Source organism: Phycodurus eques, chromosome 22, assembly GCF_024500275.1.
Source record: "Phycodurus eques isolate BA_2022a chromosome 22, UOR_Pequ_1.1, whole genome shotgun sequence".
Lineage (NCBI taxonomy): Eukaryota > Metazoa > Chordata > Actinopteri > Syngnathiformes > Syngnathidae > Phycodurus > Phycodurus eques.
Window position 1 is genome coordinate 636,125 of NC_084546.1, and position 19,868 is coordinate 655,992.

Here is a 19,868-nt window from a genome sequence, read left to right on the forward strand (position 1 = left end):
GACTCGTTTTTTGTTGAATCTAAATTCACGCTCACGTTTTGATCCCCTAAAATCATGACGACAACCTTTTGGAATCGAAATTCACCTTCCCAAAAATTCGTTATCATGCTTTGTGAACACAATTTCTCGTTAAAATGATACATTTTTTTTTTTTACATGAATTCATAAAGATAAAAATCTGTTTGTCCTTCGACTTTTTGATTTCGTTTTTTGTCTGTCACCGCAGCGGTCATCGCGCCAACGAGGCGGCAAGTCAAGTCTTTATTTTTTGAAGGGGCTGAGCTGAAGGTGGCGCTGTTGAACCCAACAAAAAAGAAGCTAGCGCCACCGAGAAATAGCAGCAAAAAAACAAGTACGCACGCACGCGCGCGCGCGTACAAGGCGTGTCACACAAATGGCGGATGGGTGATCGGTGGAATTCGGTGGCGATGTCGGCGAATGATGGCGAGGAGCCCCGGTCGCCCCGGATACAGCCCGTGGGCCGCGGCGTTACCTGGGCTGGCCAGCGCTCCCAGGGAGGCGGCGCCGGACGACAGGGCGTTGGCGGTGGACGGGCTGGCGGAGTTTTGGGCCGCCGCCGCCGCCGCCGCCAGAGCGGCCAAGTTCTGCAACTGCAGCGCGCTCATACCTGCGGAGAGGGGGAGCCACAGAGTCTTCAGTCAAGTCTTCCCGGGCGGCGTCCGCTCCGCCGCCGCTGTGGCCCTCGCAACTGGCGAGCTCGGCGGCGGGGCGTAGACACGGCGCCGTCGATATACCGTTCCGTGGGAACGCGCGCTCGCACGCAAAACAAGACGGCACGCCGACGTCCGCGATGCGGTGCAAAAGTCCAGACGGACGGCGGGACCCCCGCGCCGACCGGGACGGTGGAATCCCGAATCCCGACCCACGTATCATTGGCGTTCCGGTCGCGGCCTTCGCGGGGACCCGTATCACCGTGACAAAAGCCCTTTGAGCATTTCGTCCGTATACTATACTAGCGCACTGAATTGCCCGTGCACTTGTACGCTCTTTGACGTCACCACGAAGACAACGATCGCTTGTCAAAGACTCCCGGGACGAAGACACGTCTTCCGAGATTTATGGGAGAAGGGACCTTGGGCAAAGAAATCGGCCCTCTTTGCAACCACGCGCAGCCCGCACGTGCGCCCTCCTGCAGTTTGTTTCCGACCTCCCGTGACTTCCTCTTGCGAGTTTCCTTCCTCTTCCTCTTGTTGCCCGCTTTTCCGCTTTTCTCGCTTCCTTCCCATTCCCGACGTGTCAAAAGCTACCGCGCCGGTTCGAGGCACTTTTCCAAGACAAAGGAAGTGGCAGATAACAAGCGCGGGTAGAGAAGGATAGAGCGGCGAAGACAAGTTGGGTTTTTTTACGAGGTCAACCGGTCGTGGAGGTGTGAGCGCCAGGCCTCGAACCGAGCGGTTTTTTAAGAGCGGACGCCGCCCGCCGAACCCGAGCGCAGATGGCTGGCCTTTTTGGCCGGCCAGAAAGGCTTTTTCTCCCCTTTGGAAAAAAGAAGAAAAAAAAAAAAGAGATGCAAAAGTCTGGCGCCGTGACATCTTTGCACACCAAAACACCTTTGAGAAGAAAAGAAAATGGATCTCACAGTGTGCGGCACGCGGGCTCCCTCCCTCCAAATATTGCCTTGGGTGTTCAAACTGCACGTTCCAGTAAATTGTGCGACGCGCCTTTTCCAGGGATTTCTGCGCCCGAGCAGCATTTGAAAAATGCGTGAGATTCGGTAGCGATGTCGATCGTGAGGAGACCCGCCAAAAAGTCTGAAGAAGCCACGCCTGAAAAGAGATGAGCACGTCCGCTATTTCGCGGCAGAGGGGCCGACGCCTCCTGCAGATTCGGTCTGATTGCTCGCAAATTTGAGAGCGGCCGAGCAAAACCCGGCTTCACGGGTTTCGAGCTCGCCCGGACATCTTCCCCCTTCCCGAGCGGCCCTTCTCTGTCCAACCGGCGACACGCGGCACCCCGAAAAGCTTCCGTTTCAAAAGCCAAAGAGAGTCGATTGCACGCAAGCGCGTCTTCCCTCCTCGCTGCCTCCGTCGCCCGCCGGCTCGCCTCATGACGAGATCGACACGGAACTTCGCGAGGCGTTCAAACTCATCGGGGGCGAAAGATGCGCGCGGCTTTTGCCTCGCTCCACGCCGCGACTTCATCTGCTATGCTCTTTGCTGACAAAAAGACAACAGGGAGGCGCTAGCTACAAAGGCGGCGCCGCCGCGGACGGGAGACGATCGGCGGCCTCACCCGCCATCTGCTGGATCCCGCTGAAGGCGCCCAGGTTGCCGGAGGAGGTGGCCTGTTGCAGCAACTGCGCGCAAAGACGAGAAAAGGAAGATTAGAAAACTGCCGGATATCGTCGGAACAGTTGTTACGGGAACATTCTCGGCCGGCCGGGCACGGAGAAAAGGAGCGTGACGCGAGCCTCAAAAGCCGAGCGAGGCGGCCCGACGGCGGCGCATTGTCGCTCCTCCGACAAGTCGAGCGACAAAGCTCTCGTCATCCGCCGACTAATTAGATTCCAAAACAAAAGGCGGCGAAACAAAAAGTCCGCCTTCATCGAAAATGAACATCTCGATGCCGCAGCCCAATTTGATTTCTGGTTATTTGTCGTTTCAACAAGCGTTCGTTGCGCTCACCAGCAAACGAACGTGACAGCGAACGATTCGGACAAATCTTTTTCTTCAAATTGACATATTTATTGCCAGCCTACGAAACCAAAAACAACAACAAAAAATGTCTCACCAAGGTGGCAATTTTGCTCCACATTTTTCAACATTTCCTCGATTGCTGTTTCTTTTCCACTAGTGACTTGTGATTGAAAAAAAAAACAAACAACATATATATATATATATATATATATATGGGAAATCCAAATACCTTCTTAGTCAATTTGAAAATATTCCTATCAATATGATAAATATTGATGTTAAATTGGTTATTAAAAAATCTGCAGCATCTTTTGTCTATTTTTTGGTCCTTTATCCTTCCATGCAATGATTTTTACATCACTTAAAACTTTCGGAAAACTCATTTCTTTGTTTTTAGTCAAATTATTTTTCATATTCATGATTTCCATCCTTTTCCTCCATCCACCTTCATTGTGTCTTTTCCACTTGTGACTTTCTTCTTCTTTCTCATTTAAAAAGAAATACACACACACACAAAAAGCACCTCTCCAAAGCCATTTTTAAAACATTTGATCAATATGATATATATTCATATTAAATAGAGCATGAAGAAAACAATTTCAACATCTGTTTTGGTCTTTTTAGCCAGACGTAAAATTATATTGATATTACTTCATACATCAGAAAATTTGAAACATTTCAGAAAATGTGTTTTATTTGAGTTACTTTTCATATTCAAATCTCTTTTCCACTCATGACAAGAACTACAAAATATATCCACAAAGCAATATTTAGACCTTCTTTGACTTCCAGAACCCACCCCCCCCAAAAAAAATCATCAGATCAAGACAAGAACTTATTTTACTTTTTGAAAAAAATAATGCACATTAAAAAGATGATACATCTAGACCAGGGGTGTCCAACTCATTTTTGTCGCGGGCCATATTGCCGTTACGGTTTCCCTCAGAGGGCCGCGTTCTGACTGTGAAACCAAAAAAAGTCTTTCATCGCCTCATCATATTTCCACACGAAATTTCTGAACTAGAATTCAAGGGTAATGGGTTTTTCAACTTTTGTTCATGTTTGGTCACAGAAAAATGCTTGCAGTATCTCAACATTATCATTTATGATATATGACTATTTGAAATTTCGGTGCAGATTGGAACAAGAATCACGGAAGTTGACACACATGATTTGCCTTCGCGGGCCACATCAAATCAAGTGGTGGGCCGGATCTGGCCCCCGGGCCTTGAGTTTGACACCTGCGATCTCGACAGTCATTTCAAAAAAAAAAACCAAAGTTTCACTTTCGGTCTTTCTGGCGACATCACCGAACCCTTCAGAAGAATTTCCCCCAAATTGGACTTCTTTCTGTCTTTGGTACTCGGGACTTGATTTTTGAAGCCGTCTTGCACTTGACAGCCTTTGAAAACGTTCGGTTTCCATGTGGACAGTGTTGTTTATTTTTGGGGGTGGGAGGTGGAACTCAAGAGTGGCGTAAATTGCTTTTGAAAGAACCTCAAGCTGCCATCTTCCAAAGTACGGCGCGAGCTTCGCTCGAAGTCGGACGGCCGGAACAAGTCGATTGTTTAATTGCGGCCAAAAGACGGACGAGCGCATCCGACGGAAATATTCAAAAGGTTAACGACGGCCCACCGAAAGCTCCTCAAATGACTCTCATTCATCTCGCGCCTTTTTTCTCCGCCTCCGCCTCCTCCTTCTCTTTATGTCTAATTTGGGAGCGCTTTGCGGTGGGGTTGTCATGGTAACACAGACGAGAAGACCTTTCAACTGCTCACCCTTTTGTTGGAAGCCACTTTGAAACAAAAGCTGAATTTAGTTCCTCGTCTCCACGAATAGCGGGACGGAGGTTCGCCCTCACGCCGACGGGAAGCGGGCGGACATTTTCAGAAGGCTGCCGCTAAATTCTGATAGGAATTTCAGACGGGGAGTCGAGCAAAACAAAAAAAAAAAAGTTTGCTCGCTCGTATCTCAAGGCGGAACTGTACAGCGAACCGTCGCACATTTGCGTTCAGCATTGGCAAACTGAACTATTTGCGCATTTCTGACTCACCCAGTTGCTGTTTTTTTTTTTGTAGCCACGTGTCATAAAAATATTGCTTTGGTGACAGGCAACTAAGTTGAACTGAGAGGAGGAACTTCATTTTGTCAGGACGTAGCCTTGTCTAGGAGAAAAAGAAGGGTTTTGTCATCATCTTTTTTTCAGTGGGTGCAACCTGCCGATTTTCGCTTTGAATTTGACATTTAAAAAGCAAATCAGAAAAACGGAACATTTTGTTTTTTTCCCTCTTCCAGAGCTGTATTTACGTTCCCCGTTTCACGGAAAGTTTCCAACTTGTTTTCCAATCCTGATCCTTACCGCCAAGTACTGCGGGGTGAGTCCGCCCAGGCCCGTCAGGCTCCCCCAGGTGGTGGCGCTGTTGAGCTGCTGCATTTGCTGGGCCAGCTGCTGCTGCAGACGCCGCTGCTCTTTGTCCTTCTGCGTGTCGGCAAACTTCACCACGATGGGGGACGAGCAGCCCTACGAGGGGGGAGGGGCCAAATGAAAGAAGACTAATGAAGGCACACGACGGGACACAAACGCCTCAAAATTATTTGTGTGGCGCTTGCCGGCAGGTAGAAAATACAAGAAAAGTAGGCGTTGTGTGCGTGTGCGCGTGTAGCATAGCGTTTTGCAAACCGGGGGCCCGCTAGCCGTCGCTTGGGGGCCGTAAAAGAATCTGCAATAAATGAATGTGGTTTCAGATCAAAACAAATTGCATACAATAGACGGCTGTTTTTTGTTTTGTTTTTTATTTCCCGCAATCGGGAAACACACTTGGATGTCACGTACAAGAGCAACCGGTGGCAGGAATAGAGCTTTTTTTTGGAGTTGATTTGTTTTGTTTTTTTTTTTGACATTTTTTGAACAAAAGCTCTATTACAGGAATATCGTCCTCTATATTCACGAATCATGCGTATTTTGAAGAATACGAAGTGTCATGTTTGAGCTGCGTCACTTCGAGAAATCCCACGTTAAACTTTCAAAGTTTAATATCATGTCACGATGTCATCTTGGGAAAAATCAAACTTTATTCTCACAACATTATCATTAGCTTTCTCCAAAATATGAATCTATTCGTGTAAAATGATGACTTTCTCAAAAATAAGCAACTTTGAAATTCACATGGCATTTAGGGGTGTACTTGGCAATGATTCTAAAATGGCGTGAGGGTGAGGACTTTTGGAAAAACATCTTCTCGGACCCCCAAAATTTGAGGAGAGATTTTGGTATTCAGTTTTGCTCTGCATCCCGTGCGGGAAAAAAACACACCAGGACACAAAATGACACGTCGACTCCAAAGCCACAAGGGCTCAGCGATCGCCGAGGCCACAAAGAGATTTCCCGACTCCTCCAACTATTTCATCAGCAGCGCACACCAGGCGGAGCAATTGGACGACGACGATAAGCGGAAAGAGCGAGAACGAGAGGGAACAGGTCCACAGGAAGATTGAGAGATTTCGACCATCAGGAAGTTTGTGTGTGTGTGTGAGAGAGAGGTTCCGCTTTGACTATTTTTTTGGAGGGGCGTTAGGGTACGTGCGGGACAAAGGGGTGCCGACATAAAATGTTTGGTAAATCATTTCTTTTCATGTTTGCCAGATTGACGATGCGCGAGCTTTGGCGTGTTTACGTCAACGCAAAAGATTTGGGAAAAGAAAGCCTTTTGATCGCGTTCGCATGGACGGGCTTCCCGTGCAATATCAAGCGCGGCTTTTGGAGACTTTTTGGAGGCTCTACTCATGATAGACGAGCCTACCAAAATTCACGGCGCAAAGTCCAACTCGCTGCCGGGCCGAATTTTCGGAATCTATTCCATGGCACAAAGAGCCCTCCGACCCCCTTAAATGCTGATCGCAAACCAAAATGGCAGCTGTCCAGTGCATTTTCAGGCTTGGCTTCCTGAGGCTTTTTTCTAGTTCCGCTCATCGCAGACATGCCAACCAAATTTCAGGTTCCCAAGTCAAACTGGCTTTCCATAAAATCCCACATGGGATCTGAGCTGCCTGACTGACACTGAATTCAGCCAATCCGATGTTGCAGATTAACCAGATGATATGATATGTTTTTCTAATTAGGTTTGCGGAGGCCTCATAAAAATTGGTCGGCAAATCACGTCACGTTAACAAACGCGTTCGGACCCGACCGGCTGAACGACGACGACGAGGCGCGAGGGAAGCCCGGAAAGCTCGGCGAAGGGCGCGCGAGGGTGCCGAGCCGCCTCCGCCCGTGAACCCATCGGCCGTCTCGCTGCCATCCGCTTTCATTAGGACGTGACATTCAGGCGCCGGCTGGCGCGTGGCGGCGCCCGCCTGAATGTCACGGCGTAATGAGACGCGGGATGCGACAGTGACAGGCCTGTCAACGCGCACGCACCTGAAACGCTCGCCGCGTGACATCATTTATGCTTTTCAGAAAAAAAGAAATCACTAAAAATCTTGAAAATACTCTAAATATTGATTTTCTTTAAAAAAAAAAAAAAAAAAATGCAAACTATGAATAAAGAAATACAAATACATTATCTTTTTTATTCAGAAATTGTTGGGGGGTAAAAAATATAACTTGACCGTCATGTGATTACGACCCCCCTCAAAAATACACACGCGCACGCTGAAACAGAGCCAAGACAATAACCCAACTCTATTGACCAGAAGTAATTAGTTTTAAATTGCAGAAGCGAAGCAAACCAAAGCGCCGAAGGCCGCGTGGCTTGTTTACCGCAGGAAGTGCGCACACGCCTGTGGCGTGGCGTGTCGTGTTCGTGTGTGCAGCGTCGGGTCATAGCAACCCTCTTTCCATCAGGACGAAAACATTTCAATTGAACACGTTGGACCTGACAGACTTTGCTGGCAAATGCTTGGACATCAAATAATAAAAGAATGTTGGAAAAAGGTCAAATCGATGAAAATGGTTGTTTATTTTAGTGCATGTTTAAGCGCATACCTGAAAACACTTTTTTAGCTGGAAATCGGGGGGAAAAAGGCTATTTTCAATTGTACATTTAAATTGTGATCGTTTCTCAATTCATCAATTTGGATTTCAGGATACAAACATGAATTGCGGTCATAATAATAATGACGAATTTTGGGGGTTCCCCCTCAATGCCGCCGCCACGAGCTGTGAAAGGTCCCCATCGAGCGACTCGCATTTGGGTCCTCGCACAACGCGAACTGACAAAGCATGACGAACGAACGCACCCCTGCTCGCGTGCCCGAGGGGGCGGAGCTCGATGATCACGACGGCGCCTAATGAGAGGGTTCCGGGAGGCGAATGGCGCGCGCACAAGCCCGTCATTATTGCCGACTCGCTCGTCTCATTCTCTCCCAACGGCAGCGGGCCCGTCATGCGTCCGGAAGAACCGGCACCCGGGACCCCCATTAAGGCGCAGCTGATGAGGGCCGCGGTAACCTCCTCCTCCTCGTTTTCAGCGCTTTTTCTTATTCCGGCAGGCGGGAGAAGCATCGCCAACGCAGGCTAACGCTTACACAACAAGCGTGCGCATCCCGATGCGCAAACACGACATTTTGACGCACTTCACTCCGGTCTAAATACGAAGAGATACGACGCGTCAGCCGCAACAATCGGCTCGGGAGCAACGTGAAATTTTGGCAGGCGTGTTGGTCGTGAGCAGATCCACCCAAAAGGTTCGGTGAAGCCAAGCCCCAAAAGAAACAGGACGTCTGCCACTTTGGAGATTTTCGGGCTATTTTCAAGGATTCTCAGCCCTTGGACTCGTTTTTCTAAATTCCGCCCCCAAAACCAGTTTGACTTCGCGACAGGAAATATGGTTGGCGTGTCCTTCGTGGGTCGACCCACAACCAAGTTAGCGAATTCTGCCATTTTGCCTCCAAATGTCAACGTTCAGGAAACTACTCCAACGAGCATTTTGAGTCAGTTTCACACCGAGGAACACGACATTTGGCAGGCGTGCCTATCGTGAGGCGACCCACGAAAAAGTCTCAAGAAACCACGCCCAGGAAGTCTGCCATTTTGTCGGGGGAAGTGGCGTCGCGTGCGTACCTCGTGAACGGCCTGCGTGTCGCGCGGTGTTTGATGGAAAATGGCTGAAACATGAAATGCATCTGACATTTGACAGCGTGTACAAGGTGAGAGGGTGCAGTACCTCCATAGTCTGAGACTGGTGCATGGCTTTGATCGCATTCTGTGCCATAGCTCGGGTGGAAAACGTGACAAAGGCACATCCTGTAGGGAGGGAGGGAAGAGGGGTGGGTGGGCGGAGGGAGGGAGGGAGGGAGGGAGGGAGGGAGGAGGGCAGGAAGAGGAGGAGGAGAAGGAGGAAAGACGAGAAAGAACAAAAACAAGACAAAAGGGTTGGACACGTCGTCGTTATAAAAAAAAACAAAAAACCCACAAGACCCAAAAACAGAGAACGGGACAACGAGTGTTGTCGGTCACTATAGCAACGACAGCTTGAAACGAGCACGGTGTCACGACAAGCACAGCCCCGCCCTCTTTCCGCGTGGCTCCACCTCCCCCTCATCCGAAGCATCTGATCGCGTCGCGTCTGCCGACCTTATCCCGAAGCAGATCAAACTCGGCGGCGATTGGGCGAATTGAGAAGCAAATGGCCCGATGGCACACTTCCTGTGACTTTTTGCCGTCGCGCGAGCTACTCACGAGGGACAGGCCTGCCAAATTTCTTGCTGCTCATAAGTCAAAGCGGCTTCAGGGGCGGAATTTCCCACCAAAATCTTTGAAGCTGCTCGACTGACATTGTTTTTCAGCCAATGTGGACGATTAACAGAACCACGAACGGTTTCCGAGTTGGCGAGCCGCGTGAGCTCAACCGGGCCCGAACACATCGCACAGTTCAGGCCCGACGAGCTGAACGACGGTCGGGGGTAAGGGATCGCTCAAGAAGCAGTTTCATGAGAGAGATCCTTGCCCCCTGGATTTTCGGGCTCAACTGAAATTTGGTAGGTCGACCCACAGGAAAGTCTCAAGAAGCCGTGACGCAAAAGACACAGGAAGTCGGCCATTTTGGTGCGAATTGTGGAATGACACGAAATCCACGACGCCTTCAAATTGGCTGCCACACAAATCCAAAACGATCTTTGCGATTGGAGGCAAACGGCGGCGTGAAAGCAGCGCCGGCGTCATCTCCGACTCCCGCCTCCCTCGAACCACTTTGACGAGCCATTTCGTTGACCTGATTTGAGGGACCATCGTTGGGCTTTCATTTGGGTTAACGCCTCCCTCCAGACGGACGATCGGGACTATTTTGAAGCCGTCGGCGGTTATCAGGCCATAACACTCGGCTCGACCCGTTCGGTGCTGCTAAATAAAGCGTCGACCTGGTTATTTATTTCACTTTTCTGCCACTAAAAATACCTCCGGGTGGCGGGGAAGCAAACAGTCCTTTCGCGAAAGTAGGCTAGCTCCCTGGGCCCGCCGGTCCGCCGGTGGTACGATCCATATTTTATTAATAGCGCGCCGGCTCGTCCGATTGATGCCGCGATTTTTAATAGCGGCGGGGCTCGCGGATCCCGGGACTCGCGGGGCCGCTTTTGGAGCTGTTTATTCGCCAACCGGGTCGGAGGGGGGGTTATTTACCGGCGGCACTTCCTCTTTTCACTCGCCGCTAAGTGCTCCGTGTAAGCGCCGAGACATCTAAAATATTGATCGGGACAAAAGAGCGGCGGCACTGGAGGGAAGGAGGGAGGCGGACGTTGGATGTCGGGAGGACAAAATGCTGTGGGAAAACGGAATTTCAGGACAGCCGGGCTGCTTCTTCGAGAATCGGGAGGGTGTGGAGCAAAGCGACGGTAAAACGCCCACAACAAGCACACAAGAACGACACGACAACAACAACACACAACTGACGAGATGACACTGAAGCTGGCGTGACGGGGGGAGGAAGAGGAAGAGGAGGAAGAAGAGGAAGACAAACGGGAAGCACAGGTGGTGGATTTTAGACCGAGGGGGGGTGGGGGGCGGGGGGGGGGGGGGGGATATGCATCGCCTGGAGCCAATTTGAGCCGGCAACGTGAAATTTGGGAGGCGTGTCTCTCGTGAGTTGACCCACGAAAAAGTCTCACGAAGCTCCGCCTGAGAAGACACAGGAAGTCTGCCGCTTCAGGGTCATCTTCCAGCGGTTTGTCGACGGCGAACTACTTCGAGAGATGTGGTCGGATTGCGACAAAATCTGGGGGCTAAATTTGCGGCCTCGCTTATTGCATGACCCCATCACTCACAAGGTCAGAAGTACACGGGTACTCGCCGCTGTAATTCTTCTTTTTTTTCTGTTTTCTTGTGAAAAAAATGTGACTTTGACGTGAACCTCAGCGAGCGGCGTGATGACGACGGGACGACAGTGAGTTCAGGCTGAAGGTGAAGCACATGTACACGAGTGTTGTGGTGGGAGAAGGGGGGTCGTGGTTTTGGGAGGAGAGGGGTGAGCGGGGTGGGTCAGGAAAAAGGGGTCGGGGGAGAGAGGGAAAGATGCTATATAGAGCCAAAATATTCCCAGCAGCCACAACAGCCCCAAGATGTCACTCAAAAGTCCACATTGAGCAGGACCAGAACCAGCGGTGGGAGGAAGTCACAAGTCAGTCTCAAGTCCCAAGTTCCATTATTTGCGGGAAGCAGTCATAAAAAGTCACCAAATCTTGCTCAGTCACAACATTTCACGGCTCATGACACAAAGAGGTATATTGACACCCATAAAAGTGAAATGAACAACAACTGAGAGTCGGAAATAAAATGTAGACTGAACTGGCCAAAGGAGAATGAAACCGAACAGTAAACATTATCCACGACATCTAAAGACAGAAAAAAATTCTAAATATGTGTTTTGCTATATCGTGGGAGAAACTGTTTGATGCCAAGACTGCGTCTTCAAAGTGGCTTGGACTGTAACGACACCGCAGTTCGGAGAAATGGCGTCAAGAGTTCTTTCAAACACATTCACTGCCATTGACGGCTTTAGAAGTCAAATAGCCACGTTAACTGGGACGGCTTCCGCCGGTCCGGAAGGCCGTGAGTGTGCGGCGTGCTCAATCCTCATCTGTGATTGGATGAGAGCGATACCTACAGTAGATGGATAGAGAGCAAATGGCGGACTACCGTATGTTGAAAATGCAGATGTGCAACTATAAACGGGAAAGACTCGTCAAGTCATGAAGTTCAAGTCCGAGTCGATTTGAGTCTTCAGCTTCAGTCAAGACGGTCCTAAAAGTGGCGACTGTCCCCCTCGTCCGAGCAGAACGTCCGGGGAGGGTTCTGGCGCCTTCCGTTGCGGGAGGCCACCGGAGGCTGTTGTGGCCATTTCGCCGCTCGGCGTCGGACGGAAGCGAGCGGCATCCGCTGCGGAACGCGACGCACCTCTGCTCAGCCCGTCGGGGCCCCGCAGGATCCGACACTCCTCGATCTGGCCGAACGCCGAGAACATGACCCGGATGTCGTTCTCGTTGCACTTCTTGGACACCATGCCGATGAACAACTTCCTGTCTTCCACCGCTGCAGTGGGAGCAGAAAGAGGAAGAAGGAAAAGCTTCCGTTGGCTCGTGCTCAAAATTCATTGATTGGATGAAAACCAGTACTCGAAAAAACCTTTCACCCCCCCGTCGACCTCAAACAATTTACAACCAGTGTTGGGAAGATGTGACTTTGGAAATGGAGTGAGTTACAATTACAAGAGTCGTGGAACTATTCCATTGCCTTTGGAAATGTGACACGACCGATTACATTTTGATGACTTTTCTGAATTTGGAACGACTGCATCAACGGGACACGAAAAAAGGGGCATTCGAAACCGTAGCTCATTATTTGGGAATTAACCACACATTGGGACAAATAATACATTGGTAACAAAACATGACGGAATGTAAATACAGAATAAAAAAAATGCGTTTGTTGCCTTGTACGCGCACAAACCCACCATGTCGTAACACGTTGACCTCGGGACAAATGTGCACAGGTTAGAGAATATCACTTGATATGACAAACCAGATAAGTGACTGTTCCTTCAAAACATTTTCCAACATTTTAACGATGAAACTGTTCAAAAGCCAAAGTTCTTTTATGACAAGTGGAAGAAAGAAGAAGAAGCGGAACTTTGAGCCGCACCTCGTCAAAATCTCAGACAAGCTAATAGATTGCACGACAAGGTGGCGCCGGGAGGAGGTCGTATTTGGAAAAATAGGTCACGTCTGAGACGACGGCAGAATGGCACGTGACCAGAGAGAGCCAATCGCAAGCGAGGAGGTGACATGAAAAAAAGAAAAACAAAACAAACGTCACTCAAATCGTCATCACGGAAATTTCCAAAAGCAACCGGAATTTAAGGACACATTTTCTCCCACTTCTATCATTGATGACAATCGCATACGTTTGATCACAAAACGTCACGGAACGAGTTCCCCCCAACACGGTTTCCAACTGACCTCAAACGAGAGAGGCACGAAATTCACGTCCGTGGACAACGGAGGATAGTTTCCAAAAAGAAATCTGCGGAAAGGCAAACTTGCAAATGGCGCGCGGCCCAAATGTGTGAATTTACTGCCGCTTGCGAGGAGATTCGAACCCAGTCCCTCTCAACGGCGGGGCGTCCACGTGCTAACCACAGAACGCCGCTTCCTCCGCGGAACGCCAGGCGACGGCGAGGAACTTCGCCGGCATTCCATCCATCCATCCATCGAGTGCGCGTGTGCGTTCGATGCTAATCCAATTCATTTTTAATGAGGCGAGTGTCAGTGGCGGGCGCGAGGCGAAGCAGATAAGCGCTCTGTTGCACTCGGGGAAATCAATAGCGCGCTTGTTTATTTTGCTCGGCGGATTGTTTGTGTGTTTAAAAAAAGAGAAAGAAGATAAGTGGCGCTTGGCTACGCTGACGCTCGTTTCCCACCCGTCTAGCGCGCGCCGTCGCCGACGGTCCGACGCGCTAATGAATTTATTGAGAGCGGATCACGCGACGAGCGAGATGCAGGCAGCTTCGCATCCTGAAGGGAACAAACAAATCCCCCCCCAAAAAAACAAGCATAAGGCAGCGGCCCGTTGAGTCAGCTGACTTGCCAGATCCACAAGGTCACATTTGCAACTCATCTGAAGCTCGGAGCTATTTTCAAAAGGTAGTCGTCTTTTCTCTCTCTTCGTTTCACGTATTACCGCAGCAAACGTATTACCAACGCAACGATGGCCGCCCGTGTCGGCAGCTTATTTGGGAACTAAATTCCGCTCGGCTGGATGGATGAGGTCAGTTCGTTGACCTGAAGCTCAGAGCTAATGTTAAACAAAGTTAAAGTTTGATTCCGCGCTAACTTCAGCAGCCTGGGGAACGCTTTCCTTGCCGTTGTGAAGTTTTGGCGCCCGCTTTGGCAGCGCACTCGCACCGCGGACAAAAATTCTCACCACTTCATTTCGACACGATCATGAACGAAGGCGGCGCGGCACGTCTCGTGTTGATTTCCTGGAAGAAAAATGCTGAATTTATTCTGCGGGATGAAAAGAAACGACGTCGGGAATGCACAATCAATTGCGCCGAGCGTATGTCGAGAAAGCAGGCGCGCGCGGCCACGGGGGAGAGGAGGAAGCGAGCGGTTCAACGCGGGGCCAAAACGCTTCAACTTCGATTGACCTCCCGCAGACGCGTCCCTCAATTATTCAGCGCCACGTACGTTGGCGACGCGACTCCGCAACGGATGATTTTCGCGCGCACACACGTAATCACGCCTGCAACGACAACACCGGCATCATTTCGCATTTGGATTGACAGTATGCGCGCGTGCGACGAGCTCAACGACTCATTGATTAGAAAGACTTGGATCTTGGAACATAATGACACAAAAAAGGTCCTTTCTCAGACTTTATTTCTAAATAATCCAACTTCATTCGAGTGAGATTATGACATCATGAACTCAAAACCAAAACTTTTTTTCAGAAAATGACGACTCGTTTCTCATTCATCAATATAAGATTATTCTTATGAGATTTTTTTGTTCCATTTTTCCTCATATAATTACTCTTCCGATTTCTAAAAACACATCGTTACTCTTGTGAGACTGCAACACTTTGTTTCTGAATTCTTTTCATGAAAAAAAAAACTCTTTCATGGAAATGTCTCTTGTTGTTGATCAATATGACTTTTTGAGTTGTAAAAACGGACTAATGCATAAAATAAACAAAAAATGACAACTAATCATAATTTCTTTGTAAAAAAAAGAACACAAAATCCAAAAATCTGCCTTTTTCTAAAGCAAAGCAAATGTGTTTAGATCGCGCATTTCATCCACACGGTAACTCCATGTGCCTCACATGACGAAAAGCATTTAAAAACAAAGAGAAAAAACAGAAAAGTACAATTCAAAGAGCGTACGGTGCAAGAAATATCCTTTCAAAGGGGAAACGCTCTCAAAAGCAGGAGAAAAAAGGAGTTTTTAGCCTGGACTAAAAACCATTCCCACTTGGGGCTGCCGTCACTTCTGTTGGCAAAACGTCTTCCGTTTGTGTGCAGCATCACGGCCAAATGCTGCTCCGCCATGTTCGCTATTTGACCCGAGTCTGTCGATCTCACAGCCCGACTGGGTTTACGTATCCCGTTAGCATTTCATTCATGTATTCGGCACCTAAACCCAAACCGTTGAGTGATTTAGAGAGCAGTAGCAGAACTTTAGAATCTATTCTCGAGCTGACTGGAAGCCAGTGTAAAGACTTTAGAATTGGAGTCGTACGCTGTGACCTCTTTGCTCCGGTCGGAACCCGAGCCGCGGCATTCGGAATGAGCTGCAGCCGTCGAACGCTCTTTTCGGGGAGTCCAGTCGGAAGACCACGACGACAGTCAAGTCTACTTGAGATAAAAGCATGGATGAGCTTCTCCTGGTCTGCTTGACACACGCAGGCCTTCACTCTGGATATTGTCTTCAGACGGTAGAAGGCAGTTTTTGTCATTGTTCTGATACGACTGTTGAAAGTCAGGCCGGAATCTGTCAGAACGCCAACGTTCCGGACTTGGTCTTTGGTTTTTAATGCGGGCGACGCCAGGTATTTACGAACAGCAATCCTCTTTTCTTTATTGCCCAAAACAATGACCTCAGTTTTATTGTGGTTTAATTGGAAGAAAACGTTGGCTCGTCCAGTTATTTATCTGTTTTCGACGGCGACACAACGGAACTTCAATTGAACCGTCGTCATCTGGAGACCGCTCGATATAACTGCGTGTCGTCCGCATCGCTGTGACAGTCAAAATTCAAGTTCGGAACAATTTGACCCAAGGGCAGCATAGACAGGCTAAACAATAAGAATCAAATCAAAACTATTTGGAAAATGACTCTTCTTGTGAAGGAAAAATAAGCAATTTGTGAGATTATGCTTTTATTTCTCATTCAATTATTTTCGTCTTATGAGATTTCAACTTTTTTTCTGGAATTTTCTCTGTCTCTCTCTTTTTATTCCCACAGACAACCAAAACTTCAAATAAACTTCCTCATCAAAATACATCCTATCAGCCCCAAAGATAGGATTTTCCCCCTCCGAAATACAAATGTATTCTTCTGTGATGATGACATTTTTGGGGGGAAAGAAACAAAACAAAACAGTTTCTATTAAAAGAACAAATGATTTTTTCAATGGAAAATCATATATTCTTTTTGTCGATGGATATGACTTTCCCCCCCTTAAAAGTTCAGACTTTGCATCGTTTTCTTCTTCTTCTTGTTGTCGCGTAAAGAAATGACCTGGATTTTCTTTGAGGGGAAAAAAAAGAACGCGCCTTTTTTTACTGAAATTAAATTGACTTCCCTGTCTGCCAAAAAGACAATTAAAAAAAAATAAATACAAATTGTGTGCGATTCTGACATGTTCCCCCCGTGGTATTATTGATGACAGGTGTGCCAACTTTTGCGCTTGAGGGCCACATTGGATTTTCCAAACGGACATGACACGTCAGATTTTCCTCTTTTTTCATCTTTGAAATGTTACATTCTGTCTATCGCGCCGGCAACAACACACACACACGGGCATTGATGCAAACACGCGATTGACGGCTGTGCGTGCGTGTGCGCTCACCGTTGGACTTCTCGCTGTCTGCGGGCTTCATCTGGATGGGGTGGTGCATCTGGAACAGCGCAGACGCACAAGAAAAGATCAATTCATTGCATTTACACGTCTATTATGTGCTAAAAAGATGTGGCCCCTGGCCCACCCCCACACTCTTGGACCAGTTCGTTTCAGGGCCTGGGTCTTCGAGACTTTTTCCATGCATTTTCCTTTTACGACAGACGTGTCCACCAACTTTGGCGTGGATTCGGTAAACGGGTGTCGGGGGATCATTTTTTTTTTCAATGAATGATGAATTCGGCAAAGTACGAACTCTGCAATTCGCCCCAAATCGCCGTTTCCAACCAAAATGCCGACCGACTTCCTGTTCGATTGCAGGCACGGACGGCTCCCTTGAGACTTTTTGGTGCCAACGAATTTCGTGTCCGTCAGTGAAACTTCCCAGGGGGCGCTGCTGAGTGAGTTCGGGGTGTTTGTGTTTGAGATGTCTCAAATAGATATTTTCGCACCGGGACACATGCGGCATGCTGACACCCCCAAAAGGCCACCAAATAATTGCGCTGGTTCACTGGCGAAGACAAAAAGTTCGGATTTGCTCAAACTCCGGCGGAGCTTTTCTGACCTGACGAGGACCCGAGTTCGCCCTATGTTTTCCATATCAAATATTTCATAAGTGACGGGATTTGGGGGGATGTCTAAGGGGGGCTGGGATCTCCAGATTTTGGGGTCTTTTCTTATTCTCGCCATGTCTGCTTCCTTGATGGGGGATTATGTCGCCGTTTGATCTGCACGGAGACGGATGGCGCCGATTCTCCCAATCGAGTGCGGAATCAATCACACTCAACCGCGAGCTGTGTGTGCGTGCGTGCGTGCGTGCGTGCGTGCCCCGAGGCTCCAGTCACACTGCCATAGAAGACTTTGATCATCCAATTCTAACACACACACACACACACCTTCATCCCAACTCTCCCTCCTCCTCATCCTCCCTGTCCGTGTCTATCTGTCAGTTCTCTCGTCTGCCTGAAGGGGGCAGACTCATGAAAAGCATGCAGTCGAGTCATTGCAGATCTCGAAGATCAATTCTGCTCTTAACAAAGAACACGAGGACCGCACTGAAAAGATGAAAAGGTATATACCGACAGACTAATGTCCTATTCTTAAATAAGAAAATAGGACTTTATTCTCTTCATACATCAAAACATAATACCTTTTCTCGAAAAATACAATGTTTAACCTGTCCAAAAAAGAAGGTATCGCTCGTAAGATTCTGGAAACAAAATCGAAAAATGATCGAAAAAACAAGGTGACTTTCAAATTAAAAACGTTACATGTATTGACTTAGTTTTATTTAAAAAAAAAAAAAAAAAAAAATCTTTCAGGAAAAGACAATTCAAGGCATCTTTCTCAAATATGCATCTTTTTTCTTGAAAAATATCTTACTGGAAAAATGGTTCAACATTTTCCCCAAAATATTCTTTTTTTGTTGCAGAGAAAAATTGTAAAAAGAACTAAATCATATTTCTCAAATATACAACTTTTTTCTTGAAAAACAAATTACCTTACAACTGGAAACATACAATGATAATACAATAATAATCAAATCTCTAAAATAATGTAGAATAAGTCCAACTTTATGATTGTAGGAAATCTTTTCCTCAAAACAATTTCACAAGACCTCAGAATATTCTCATTCCTCATAATGTCGTTCCAAGTGTGGCCACGAGAGCCAAGGAAGAAGACGAAGAAGAAGAAGACGAGCACGTTCTCTTTTTCTTGGCGGGGCACAGCAAAAGGGTTCGAGCGTCTTCAGTTGCTCGGCGCCGTTAATCCGTCTCGCCGGCGAAGAAAAACGAAACAAAGGGAGCAAAAAAATAATAAACGGGGGCGTCGAGAAGCGCTTTGCCGACCCGGAAGGCGTTTCATCCCCTCGATCGCTCCATCGCGACCCCAAGCGCCGGCCGACATTCGTGACGCGCTACGCAGGGCGCCAAAACGATTCCCAAAAAGCAGAAGGGAAACCCTGAGCGGCCGCGGGGGGTCAGGGGTGAGCGTGTCCGCCGTTCGTCATCGTAGCAGCGTTGAGCGCTTTTTTCTTTTTTTCGTAAGCGCGGCAGGTCGACGACGACGACGACGTCGTCTGCGAACGAGAGGGGCGGCGACGGAGCGCGGCCGCGTGGGCCGGCTGAAAATGATCTCACGCGCTCCTGAAACACTCTCACGCGCAACTCAAATGCTCTCATACACACGACTGAAACTTTCATCACTCGCACACTGAAGGTTTTTCCACTCTCAGCAATACTGAAACACTCCATTTTTTGGGGGGTTTATGAAGACTCGTCCTTTTTTTTTTGTTTTTTTTTTGCTCATATGCACGACTGAAATGCTCTCGCATGCGACGGAATTTGTTTTTAATTCTAAAATTGATGACTTGTCGAGTGAGATTGCACCTTTTCCTCCCCAAAACCTTAATACATTTCCGCCCTCCCAAAACTCATGAAAAAAAACCCCTTTTTATTCCCATGAGACTTTTCTCAAAAATGTGTCTTTATTCCCCTAAATTTAAACTTTTTTTTTTTAAAACAAAAAACAATATGAATTACCGATAAAGTGCTTTGATTCTATGATTGCATTTTTTTCTGAAAAAAATGTAAGATTCACTTTTTTTCTTGGAAAAACAAAAGACAATAAAATAAAAAATAAAAAAAACAGCCTTATTGTGACAATTTACAAAATCCAATGTATATGTAGCAAATGTGTCACGACGGCAGAATAAGATGCCGACGAAAGCTTTGGCGGTGAAAGGACGAGGCCGACATTCCGCTCGACGTTCCCGCCGACGGACGGGACGACGCGTTTGACGAGCGCGCTTCCGCCCCGTTAATCTCCGCCAAATGCGGCGCCGATGAAACGGTGCCCTCGAAAGGTCACTTTTGACCTTGCCAAGCATGGCTGCGGCGCGGCCTTGCAGCTTTTTGGGTGTCACGCACGCCGCGCCGTCGGATGCCGGCGACCGACTCGCACGCGCGCGCACACACCTGAGAAGCTTTTTAGCGTCTTCACATTTGTTCTGACTGCAACTTAATGTCCCCCCAAAAAACGTATTTTATTTTTGTGAGGTTACATTCGTTTCACAGAAAATAATGAACATAATTAATTTA

At 48.1% G+C, this 19,868-nt stretch overlaps 1 protein-coding gene across 10 annotated transcripts in view; it reads right to left on the reverse strand.

The window, feature by feature from the left end:
- Positions 1–19,868, reverse strand: part of celf2 (cugbp, Elav-like family member 2) — a 94,075-nt gene that overhangs the window by 10,941 nt on the left and 63,266 nt on the right. For 4 of the 10 annotated variants that reach the window (XM_061668168.1, XM_061668166.1, XM_061668165.1 and 1 more), the window contains 6 exons: positions 16,720–16,768; positions 12,043–12,177; positions 8,822–8,901; positions 5,017–5,178; positions 2,254–2,317; positions 494–628 (listed from right to left, as the gene is read on the reverse strand). In XM_061668168.1, coding sequence (XP_061524152.1) covers positions 494–628; positions 2,254–2,317; positions 5,017–5,178; positions 8,822–8,901; positions 12,043–12,177; positions 16,720–16,768 — 625 coding nt within the window. Of the gene's footprint in view, positions 1–493; positions 629–2,253; positions 2,318–5,016; positions 5,179–8,821; positions 8,902–10,913; positions 11,040–12,042; positions 12,178–16,719; positions 16,769–19,868 lie in introns of those variants that run through there. The other 6 variants (XM_061668172.1, XM_061668170.1, XM_061668171.1 and 3 more) reach the window with 3 other exon arrangements.